At 42.9% G+C, this 12265-nt stretch overlaps 1 protein-coding gene across 2 annotated transcripts in view; it reads left to right on the top strand.

Moving 5' to 3' along the window:
- PPM1H (protein phosphatase, Mg2+/Mn2+ dependent 1H) overlaps nucleotides 1-12265 on the top strand; it is an 87741-nt gene that overhangs the window by 64415 nt on the left and 11061 nt on the right. For both annotated transcript variants that reach the window (XR_014502108.1, XM_083399834.1), the window contains exons 6-8: nucleotides 964-1082; nucleotides 9729-9792; nucleotides 12149-12256. Coding sequence is in view for 1 of the 2 variants with exons in the window: in XM_083399834.1 (XP_083255960.1) it covers nucleotides 964-1082; nucleotides 9729-9792; nucleotides 12149-12256 (291 nt within the window). In the remaining variant the exon portion in view is untranslated. The remainder of the gene's footprint in view (nucleotides 1-963; nucleotides 1083-9728; nucleotides 9793-12148; nucleotides 12257-12265) is intronic.

Raw genomic sequence — 12265 nt, 5'->3', positions numbered from 1 at the left:
TACATGCTGTGTTCCAGCCTAAACAGACCCATGTGCAGAACTGATGGCTGACCCCGTTTAATTTGATGAACTTTGATTGGACTGAATCCAGACATCCTTGTTCCCCTCCCTCCCAACAATTGGTCAATAGGACCTAGAAAAGCCAACGGTGCTGACAGTACAAAAGGCTAGAGCATTGTGCATGGTAGTAGCAGTGATTTATTATACGGTTAAAAACCAGCATGCTGTATCAAATACAACAAACAAAGCAAATACCAATAGGGATGAAACAAAGTAAAATAGAATGGTAGGCAAGCAAAACTGAAGACGTAGCATTAAAAGAGAAACAGGAAGTCTGTGTAGACCCAGTAGGCGAGAACAACTGGTGTATCTTGTAGGCTGCTGCGCAAAATCTTGCAAGTGGACAATTCCAAGTTAGAACCTCTGGGCATTCCTTCAAATAATGGGGCAATTATCTTTATATCTTGGTAGCAGGGGCGGTGTAAGAGAACATGGCCTATGATCTCTACCTCTCCGTCAATACAGGGGCAGAGCCTTTTGTCTAAAGAGATTTTTCTGTAGCGCCCATCTAAAATGGCAGTAGTGCATGCAGAACTCAAGGGCCAAAACTGGTGCCAAAGGTGATGGAAGAGCCACATTGCAATGCCTACCCTCAACCAAGTACAGTACCAGGTTTTATAGGCAAGTTGTCCTGAACTGCAAATAATTGGCAGAAGCACAAGTGGTGTAAGTTGAGGACAGAAGAGGTGACAAAATGTTTTTGCAGTAGTTCAAAGGTTTGAGGGTAGGGAGGGGGAGACTTATTATCCAGTGGAAGTTATTTAAGACTTTATAATAGTGGGCTTTTGAGATTTTGTTCATCATTCGTTTACAATTGCCACCTCTCCTTGAAAGCAGAGAATAACAATGCAAGAGCTCCAATAATGATTGTCCTCTTTCATCTCCCCCTTTTTAATCTTGTAGGCATATATGCAGCCACACTTGCTGGGAAACGAGTTTACACACTTTGAGTTTCCAAGGAGGGTCCAGAGGAAGGAAGTTGGGAAAAGAATGCTCTACAGAGACTTCAATATGACTGGCTGGTAAGAACGCCTCCTGTCTTTCAGAGGGCAGCATCCACACAGCAGTTTGTTCCATTTCCCCTGCATTTCCCTAACACAGGCATAGGCAAACTCGTACCTCCAGATGTTTTGGGAAGGGGTGGGCAGGTAGCGACATTGTCCAATGGCATTTGTTGCTGTGTCACAGCACGTTCCATGATTTGAATGAAATTTAGTGTGACATGTTAGCAATATTGTTCAAAAAGCTGCAGTTCCCTAATGCTGCATCCCATGAGAACATTTCAGGGGGGAAAAGACAAAACTGGAAAACTATTTTCCATATTGTACAATTTCAAATCTATGCTAGATGGGACCGATTTGAGGTGATGTTGGTTTCTTTGTAAACTTTCTCTTCTCCTGGGCTCTGGAACTTTTTCAGAGCAGTTGGCTGGCCAGCCTGTATAGGTTTGCTGAAGGTGGTACTTAATGCCCAGGACTTGTATCATCCATTTAGTCATTGGGTTGGTTCAAGGCTGCTACTCTTAACTCTCTTCAAGCATCCCCTATCACTGTAGCTGGTGACTTTGTCAGGAATTAAACTTACTAGAGTACATAAATGGGAGATTAATGCTTATTATCCTCAGTGTCTACTTACTTGTGACACCTACTATGGCTGGCATTGTAGTTACGGAACACAGTTTCTTGCAGGACAAGAACCTGAGGTACCTCAGACTGAAATTTGCCATCTGGTCATATTTAATTACATTTTAAAGTCCAAGTACACTTTATGTCCTTGGGATTGAAAGCGGAAATAGGACATTCAGACAAAAGCCTGAATTACAGTTCTCGTGTGACTGCCTTAAGTACTTTGATTGTTTCCCATGCCTTTTTTCTGTGGGTCAGCTTAAACCTTTTCAACCAGCAACATAGGAGCAGCCCGAAATGTTGAGGAGTAGACTCCAATCCTCAAAAGACTGTGCCACTTCAGAATGAAGATTCTGTCCCACATCAGATATTACTTGAACGTGGAAAGCTATAGATGGTTCTCCCTGAAGTTCTAGCTTTTTATGTTGAAGTGTAGTCCAAGCATACAATTCTCACAAGTAGAACGTACTTTTGTGCTCTTTCTGAACCTTTTCGTCATGTTAACGTTGGTGTGTTTTTTTAAAGGAAACCAGACTTGTTTACAGGTTGCCCCATGAATATTTCCTTTTATATACTCACGTCATTTTCACATGGAACAGCAATAGGCTGCTACCAGTTGTGGCTGATGAAGCAGCTGCCACCGCTGCCGCTGGAGGATGATTAGAGAAGGAGAAAGTACTTTGAGCAACTTCTGTGGCTTGTGCACAGCTTTCATTTTCTGTACTCAGAAAATATTTTGTTGTGATACATACAGTCAAACCTCGGATCCCGAGCGCCTCTGTTTTGGAGTGTTTCAGCCCTCGAATGCTGAAAGCCTGGAAGTGAACGCTCCGGTTTCCGAAGGTTTTTCAGAAGCCAAACGTCTGACGCAGCTTCAACTTGAGTGCAGGAAACTCCTGCAACTAATCGGAAGCCCGCCTCAGTTGTGAAACATTTCGGAAGCCGAACAGGCTTCCGTAACGGATTTTGTCCGTTTGACTGTACTTGTTTTGTCTCAACTAGCCACCTGACTGCTCTTTAGGGCTTATAATATGGCTTATAAGTCTCACCCTCTTTTTTTTTTTTTTACTGAAATAAAATAAATGCCATGATCCCAAAGGGATCATCTTTTGAACACAGAAATCTTCTCCGTCATGTTCAGCTGCAGGCAAAGGGTTAGTAGCCAAAGCCATGGTGCAAGGTTGCTGTATGTCCTCTTTTTCGAGGACACATCCTCTTTTTCATGGGTATGTAAAATGAGTGTCGCCATAGTGATCTATAGTTAAAAGTAGAAGTCGGCAAATGTGTCCTCTTTCTTTGCTCTTCAGAATATGGCAACCCTAAGTTGGTAGGAGTCAGGTGGATCAGCCTATGCCATTCATTTGTCCCCAATGGTTTTGCTGCTGTGTTTCTGTAAGCTTTCCTTGCAGTTAGCTGGCAATGTCCATTGGGTATCTGTGTATTTTGGTGGATCTCTTCCCCTCTCCTCCCTTGCATGCGTGTGCACGCGCACACACACACACTCATTCATTCTGAATCAGAGGCTGGAGTCCTAAGGGCAGGGGACCCTGAAATGTTTTCTGCTTTCATGGAATGATGTCTGTCAAATTGGCATTGTCCTTCCTTCCTGATAGAGCAGGTATTCAGGTCTCTTGAGTATTTGATTTTAACAAGCAGCTGCATTCTAATCTTGCTGCTTGTTTCTTTCTTTCTTTTGTGCACGCTTTCTAATTTCGTTTGGGGTTGACCTTTTTCACTGTTCTCTTGCAACTAGCACCAAAGCTAGTCTGTTTTAATTCCAGTTGGCAAACAAACAAACAAAAAACATAGTCCCAGAGGAAGCCCGCTAAACACAGCAGCTCATGTGTGCTTTTCGTTGTGTAACTTGCATGTTGCGTTCAGCAAATGTTGTAGCTGTGGGCGCTTCTCTTCTTCTTTATTGCTCTGCTCGGTGGCACTTGACAGCCCAGCCAGGCAGTCTGGCAGAGCAGGGGATAAGTAGATTGAGAAATGCCACAGAATAGTTTATGAAGCCAGCACCAGATCTGCACTGCCTCCTCCCCTCCTCTTTAATATAAATTGATTTATTGAATCAAGTGCAGAAGCCCTGGTTCCAAAACCTTAGGCGTTATCCTCCAGAGAGCCGCCTAATAAAAGAGGCCCAACTGACAGTCCTCATTAGCTTTGCCACAGATCCCAAGGCAGTATTTAAAGTGGCAATGTCCCTTTCCCAGACCTGGATTTATCTGCCAGCCAATGCCGACGGGCCTAATTAGCTTGCTCTTATTAGTCTTATTCAGATAAGTGGTCTTCTCTAACAGTCTGACTCCAGGGTACAAAGAGCAACCCGCAGCCTGCCAACCTTATGCTTCCACCTGCTCAGTTACACCTTATTTTCTAATTTGTATAATTCTCATGAGCTCCCATGGAAAATGGTGTCTGTGTGTTTAGCTGGGTTTTTTGTTTTGCTTTGTTTTTCCTAGTGAAACATTTCAACTTCCAGCAGTGTTCATGATTTTGAGAGAGGGAACATATCTCAAGTGCGTAATTAAACAAGCCCTTTCCCCCCTCTAGTATGTGATATATATTTCACCCAAGTAGCTTTTGTGTTTTTTTATAAAATATAATGCTTATGGAGACAGCAGTCCTGTTTTAGGGAGTGGGGTGGTTAAAGAAAGATGACTGCTGTGTTAATCTGCAGCTACTGACAACAGAAGGAGACAGAAGATAGAAGCGGAATTAGATTTAACAAAAGCCCTTTGCACGGGTACTTTTGGGTTCCTGGCGTCATGTGCCCCAGAGAAACATAGCTCCCTGTATTCTGTTTGTAACACGTTTCTGGAATGATAAATGGCTGTTCACAACATGCATGTTCTGCATCTTTTCAAGATTTGCAGCTCTGGCTGCAGAAACAGCAGGGGAGGAGATCTGACCTGCTGTGTACAGCACATCTCCTGGCAATGACAAATGACTCTTCTTTCCCTAAGTGCACACATGCCAGAGGAACAGAGCCAGTGCTGTTGGAGCAGGGCCAGCTGGAGACAACAAACAAACCAGAGAAGCCCCATAGTCACCCCCTAACTGTGAGGGAAAGAATAGCAGGGCAAGATGTGTTTTGGTAGTCTGCTTCTTAGGATTTTTTGCACTGCCTTATCAGTTTTGTTGTAACCTCCCAAGATATGTTTAGTGTGTCATTTCCCTCCACATTAACGCAGGACGACCATGGAAATAAGTACTTTTAATTGGTACCTGAATATTCATAATTGAGATTAATTTAATCTCGCAGCAATCTGGAGGCCAGTGTGGTGTCATTACTAGAACATGCAAAAGGCAACCAAAATGATAAAGCAACTCCTGGTTAGCCATTGTGAGGACTAGATGCTGGACTAGATGTTTCACTGAATCTAGCAGGCTCTTCTTATGTTCTTCTCTGTGTGTGCTTGCTTGAGAAAGTCAGGTCCATATTCCCATTCAGCTATGAAGCCAGCTGGGTGGTCTCGACCACTTCCAGCTTCACCTATCTCATTAAAGTAGTGCATGGTCTTGTGCAACTTATGCAATTTTCTATTTTCCTCTTCCTATAAATTGTTGTCACCCCTCCTCTTTCGTTATTGGAACCTTGCAAACATTTTAATGTTGCACCTACCTACCTACCTACACAAGTAATACAAACAGAAGCTAAAGTTTTGATCTCACAGTTGAGGTCTGCAGAATTCTGGTTGATCTTTTTATTTGTTAAACTGAACAAGTGTGTTTGTGTGTGTGTGTGTGTGAGAGAGAGAGAGAGAGAGCGCAAGTGAAAGAGAGAGAGCACACTTAGCTGCAGTTGCACAAATCCCGGCTTAAACAAGAAACCCAAAATCAACCCACAATCCTCCAATAAGGAAATGCATGTGCAAATAATATTTGGTCCAGGACCAATGAGTAATAAAACTGAAATGGAAGCGTCACACAAGAATTTCAGCCTGGGTTCACTCTAGATTCCATTTCTTATGCTCTAGTATATATAATAATGCCTTTGTGTGACATTCTTTTATCTGGAAGTTGTGTCTCTTGTACAGAGCTAGCCCATGCGATCACATCACATGGACTTGAGAGGTGTGTTCTGGCCGCCATTCTCTGTGACATTGCTAAGGATTTTGCACAATACACTCAGCTGTGTTGGCACATGGTAATAATAGACTAACTCTTGGATAGTTTGAATCGTTGGAACACTGCTCCCTTGGCCTGCTTGTTAAGTGTTACTATCTTTGACAGCAACACAGCTGAAGCAAGTGAAGAAAATAGCCATTCCCGAATTGTGCATGTTGCTTAATGGGCTTGTCCTTAGCTTTGATTTCTCTTACTCTGCATAAACAGCTAACTGAAGAATCCTGCCTAGCCAGGCTTTGAAATTCCAGAACTGAAGCCCCCTTTTTAACATAGAAAGTGTGTGTGTGTGTTTTATTGAATTTCAGTAAATAGTATTATAAAATTACCCCCCCCCCCAACAAACAGTAACAAATTACCCTCCTCTTGAATTCTTATGAACTGGGATTAAGTCTCACAGTTCAAGAAAAGGGCATCAATGACATATCTGTGCAGCAAAATAAAAAAGAGATTGTTCCTGAAAGGATGTCTTGCTTCACATTTCCTGGAAAAGTGGCACACTCCAGCCTTAATCTTCTGATGCTAAATGAACCCCGTTTTAAAAGCATTTGCAAGGATATAAAATACTGACAATACTGATTTGTGCCGTCTTCCTGTAGGGATTTCTTTCTTTCTTTTTGGTACTGGATACTTCTAGTACCTGCAGTTTTACTTCATACTGTGTTCAGACTTCACTTGTTTTCTTATCACCACCTCCTTAGAATGCATTGCATTGTACGAAAGCAACCAGAGTTCCTTCACGTTCACTCTTACCAAGCTGCAATTGGATTTAGCTCCTTCCTCCTTGTGGGTCTGTTCCTGGCCTTTCCACAAGATGCTTTGCAGCTTCCGTGGCCTCGTTTCCCTCCTGTGGTTTCTTTATTTCTTCTGCATTTAGAATCTGAAGCAGTGCATAAGCAAGAGACTTGTGCTGCTTAGGGACTTTGGAGGAGAGCAAAGTGTGAGAGCAGACCTTTTAGAATGCATCACTGTTTGCAGCCCTGAGAAAAAGTTAAGAGGCAAGTCTCTACTTATTCCCCACTGCCATTTACTAAAAAGGGGTGGTTCACGCCTCCTGCAGCTGCCTACTAGAACTTCCCCTCTTGCTTATGTTTGCATAAATATGGATTACTCATGGGCATTGAGTTACTAGCACACCCTTCAGAATATGTATGAATCAACACATAGCAAACCTGAAAGAACTTCAAGAACTTTTGTTTCCGTATAACATAGTCCCCTAGGAAACCTACAGTAGTTCAGGTAAAAGTGCCCACACAGATCCTGCAGACTGCGCAGGTTGCGTTGGCACTCCAGGTATCTGTGTGTGATGAAGCAGGAAGCACAGCGGCTGGAGGGCAGGTGGCAGAAATTCCAACCTGAATGAGCACAGGTGAGATAGCAATTATTGCACCTTTCCAGTGGTGCTGTTGGCACTGCACCTGCATTTAGCTGTCTGACAGAGGTCTTATGGGTGGTGAATGGCCAGGAGAGCAGTGCTCTGATTCTGTCAGCAGCCTGGTGGGACAATTTTGCTAGGATGATAATAATATTAATAATAATAATAATTTTATTATTTGTACCCGACCCACTTGACCTGGTTGCCCCAGCCACTCTGAGCGGCTTCCAACACCAGAATAGGGCAAAAGATATATATACCTGTTTAGTGTAACAATTGAATGACATCCATATTGTTCTTCCTCCAAGTTAAGAGATGGTGTCTGTGTGAAAGCATGGGTGTAAAAAAAGAAGTGTGGGGAGGTAAATGCCCATCACTGAATTAAAAACCTTGTAGGGACAGTTTGTCAAAAGGGGAGAAAAACTACAACATAGTCTGTGTTAGGTTTCTGTGGAGTTAGAATGGGACAAGGCTAATTGGTGGTGCTACTGGGCCACTCCCAGGTGTTTTTTTGTGTGGAGGGGGTATCAAGCTACTGCTATGTGTGTTGTTGTTTTTCTGGCCTTCCTTTTGTAAATGTTGAATGCTATTTTCGTTTTCAATTTGTATCCAACTGCCAGCCTGCACACACGCTTACCCTTTAATGAGCGCTCCTGTCGAGTGCAAGAGGCCTTCACAAATGCCATGCGGGGGGTGAGATGGAAGGAAGCAGCAGCAACTTTCGAAAGTACAGCCTTTAGAATATACGATCCTGCATTTGCTTTTGAAAGCCATTCTGATGTGATCTGGTGCCGAGAGAATGTTAGGCTCAAGGCCATATTGCAGCCTCACCTTTACTACAGTTTCCGTCATGCTTTTGACAGCCGTTGATTTCTCTCAAAGGCAGTGGAGCTGCTACTTAGCTGCGATTTTATTGTTTGGTGCTGTTGGATTAAACGGATCTCTCCAGAGTTGTCATGCTGGCATGCTTTGAAAAGGAGCTTCCTCTATTCTCTCTCTCTCTCTGTCTGGGTTTGTGGGATGACAGCAGTGGCACAGCATATTTAACACACTGTGCTCTGCCTATAAGTGACATGGACAGCATAAACATAGTTTTATTGCTTTGCTGTCAAGCGAAATTGCCCAGATGGGTGTGCACTGTAAAATAAAAATGGGGCGTATGGTGTGGTGGGAGAGGCAGACTGGGCAGGTGTATCAAACAATTTTTCACAGCTTATTTTTGAGTCCCTTTCAACAATTGCTAGCCTGTCAACTAGAAAAAGAGCTGCTTCCTCTTCTTTGACAGGTCCAGTTTTGTCCATGTCCCAGAACAATAAACCACTAGCCAAGGTTAAAAAGGAGGACCCCTCCCCAAGTTTAATATTCAATGGCCAGGTCCATGAAAATCTTGTTTTTCAGAATCTTCATGCTCAAATCTATTTGCAATGGCACATAATCTTAGTCATCAGCTGTAGACTTCGGTGCTTTCTGGTCTCTCACTAACAGAACCCTAAATGCTCATCCTTCACAACATGCTCACAGTAGGGGTTGTGGGCTCCCTCAGGAGGTGGTGGACTCTCCTTCCTTGGAGGTTTTTAAGCAGAGGTTGGGTGGCCATCTATCATGGATGCTTTAGCTGAGATTCCTGCATTGCAGGCGGTTGGACCAGATGATCCTCAGGGTCCCTTCTAACTCTACAATTCTGTGATTCTGTGAAATACAAGCAGAGCAGACCTGCCTATTTTATTTCTCTCAGGGTGGCCTCTTACCACCCTGGGTAAGGACACTCCCCATGTGGAAAGCAATTGTGCACAAAACAATAGTATGCAGTAAACTTTCCCTGTATATAGTGGACCCCTGGGTCATTTACAGCTTCTCAGGGCACATGCAGCAGGTATAAGCACCCATATAGGCCAATCAACCTACAAGTGTCTGGCGTACTAATTCCAACAGCAAGCTTCTTTCCATATTGGCTTATCAGTAATTATTTGGAAGGTGTAGGGGATCCTGGCACTGAGAATTTCTGGCAAGTTTGAATGTCATAGTCAAGGTCAGATGAGCATTAAATAACCTGATGAAAGCTGTATCAAACTTCAAGCTTTCCTTTATGTATTTAGCTTCTGATGGATTTTCTTAAAAGAGCTGGTTTATGCCATCCTTTATCTACAAACCCTGCTGTTTCTCACAGCTACCAATTAACAATGAGATTCCATTCTTAAATGGATTTGTGTTGTTGTTTGGTGGACACTGTGGCCCACACTTCTAGTAACTGGGATGTTTTTCCAACTTACTTTCCCATCTGTTATTAAAATGAGAAGGTAGGGCTTGTTTATAAAATTACATTATGTTCTTTGCTTAACTTTTTCTTTTGCAAAAATGGTACCACCCAGCAGGTGTAGTATGAAGAGAGAGAGAGAGAGAAATCCGGAATGCATTGTAAAGTTGGAGCCTAGACAAACTTGTGAAGAAAAAGCAAAAACAAGCAAACAGTCACCTAGTGTCAGGGCATTGGGTCAATAATTGAGTGCAATCTTTATAAAATGCTGTTTATCTTCCCACAGGGCATACAAAACCATTGAAGAGGATGACTTGAAGTTTCCTCTTATATACGGAGAAGGCAAGAAGGTAGGAATCAGTCTTTTGCCATTTCAAAGGAATATGGTGCCTTATAACTGTTTACCACTCAATTTAGCCTCAAGCAGTCCAACGTTTTCCACTTGCTATCTCTTTATTTTATCGTTCTGACAGCTTGAAAGAATATTGTGCCTGCCGTAAATCAGTTCCTGCTGTCTGTAAGGGGAAAAATGCAGTCTATGGGGGTGAAAGCGGTTTAATAACATTTACGGATGAATTTTCTTTTTTCACCCACTTAATTATTTTGTTTTCTTTCAAGCAATCGGGACTGAGAGAGGCTTTTTGAAAATAAAATATTTATTTATTTGATTTGCAGACAGCTCACTGCAGCTTGACCACTACATTAAATGTGAACCAATAAAAGCTGGGAAAAGACAAAAGACGTAATGTTTGTTTAGTTAGTTTTGAGCACAATCTTAGTGTATTGGGATCAAGCAAGACTGAACTCTATTGGTGCATGAATTTATTTTGTGTATGTGTTCTTAGCTGCATTCACTGCTCGGTTCAAGCTTAGGAATAAAATTCTCTTTCAGGAGAGGGGTGTGTGTGGAAAGACTTGAGAATGCTCTTGAAAGAGATGCATAATTAAAAACAGCAAGGTTATTTGCACTGATCCCAGCATGCCTGAGAGATACAACTCTAGGATCAATAAAAGGGCACTGAAGTCTTAGATTATTGGCATTGGTGTGCTCACACTGTTTCTAAGCAACTCTTTCCCAATGGCTTTATTGCTTATTTGATTTTTGTTTTAATAGCCTATCTTCAGAATTAATCTAGCTATGCAGGACTCAAATCTGTACGATTTGATGGGCTGGTTTGTTTTCAGAAGTATTTGTACACCTGCTACTTCTAAATTTATTTTTCTCCCTATTTTTGTGTTTGGGCTTAGTGGGTTTACTTTGCAGTGTATTTTAGAGCCAAAATTGAGAGTGTCCAGTATTGTCAGTAAACCAGTACCATCAGTAAAATGAGGTATCTGCACCATAAGCTGTCTCAAGAATCCTACTCTTTTGCTAAGGGATCTTGAAAATACCCCAGGGCTGATGCAAAGGTGTCAGGAAGGAGGTTGGTTGGTAGAGGACATTTGATTGTTCTGTAGTGGCCTTCCCCAACCTTCTGCCCTCTAGACTACAACTCCCATTAGCCCCATCCAACACGTCTAGTGGTCAGTGATGGTTATAGTTGTAGTCAGCTTCTGGGAGCAGCAGGCTGTCCCAGGAGTTTTCTTGCTAGGTATTTGTTGTTGTGTTCATTGTTTTGTAAAGAACTGTTGCCTCTATTTTAGGCCAAAAACCTCCCCAGTCCTTGCCAAAGTTTTTCTGTATAATGAAAGAAGGTTACAGGTTATGCCCTGTAGGTGAGTTTATGATTTGTCACACATGTTATAACTGCAGTCATTTACTTGAATGTGTGCAATTACTGTAGGTCTCAGGTGATCAGTCTTGGGCAACATTCCCTCAACTTGCTTGGTAATATAGGTTCTGACTCATGACAGGATATGGGCTCTTGATATGTAACCACATATTTCAGGGTCTGGAATGCAGGCTGTCTTGGATGGGGTTGCCCTCACCCTGAAGACACTGACTTGCAGTTTGATCCAGCACTATTTCGGTACGATTGGATGGCAGTGGTGACTAGCACACCTTTGTACTGGTGGCTGTGGTGATGAGAACAGCTTTCTACCTGCTTTGGCTCACATGCCAGTTGCCTTTTCCAACACAAGATTAGACTCAAGGGGGTTGTCTTCCTTGGGTGTAGGCTTTCCAACATGGGACAGGAACCCTGAATATGCCATGTTGCAAACTCTATGTATGAGTACGATAGCAACCCCCCACCCAACAAATGCTGATCGTGTGTTTTGTTGGGGAGGATACCCAGCATATAAATAATCTAGGTGGGGTGTGACTTCTTCATATGTTCCTATTTGCCCCAGTGTGGTGTAGTGGTTAAGAGCGGTAGTCTCCTAATCTGGGGAACCGGGTTCGCGTCTCCGCTCCTCCACATGCAGCTGCTGGGTGACCTTGGGCTAGTCACACTTCTCTGAAGTCTCTCAGCCCCACTCACCTCACAGAGTGTTTGTTGTGGGGGAGGAAGGGAAAGGAGAATGTTAGCCGCTTTGAGACTCCTGAAGGGGAGTGAAAGGCAGGATATCAAATCCAAACTCTTCTTCTTCTTCTTCTTCTTCTTCTTCTTCTTCTTCTTCTTCTTCTTCTTCTTCATGCATTCAAGCAAACATGTGAAGTGAGCTTTTGAGTAGGATTTATTGGTGCAGTTGCTGGTAACAGCTTTCACATAGACACCTGCCTCCCAGAACAGCCCTGTAACTGGTTTCTTTCTCCGTTTCCAGGCTCGTGTCATGGCAACTATTGGGGTTACGAGAGGACTTGGAGATCATGACTTGAAGGTGCATGACTCAAACATCTACATCAAACCTTTCTTGTCCTCGTCGCCAGAGGTAAAACAT

This window comes from Podarcis tiliguerta (assembly GCF_965153285.1).
Source record: "Podarcis tiliguerta genome assembly, chromosome: 10".
In the NCBI taxonomy this organism is placed as follows: domain Eukaryota; kingdom Metazoa; phylum Chordata; class Lepidosauria; order Squamata; family Lacertidae; genus Podarcis; species Podarcis tiliguerta.
This window is presented reverse-complemented; position numbering and strand designations above follow the sequence as displayed.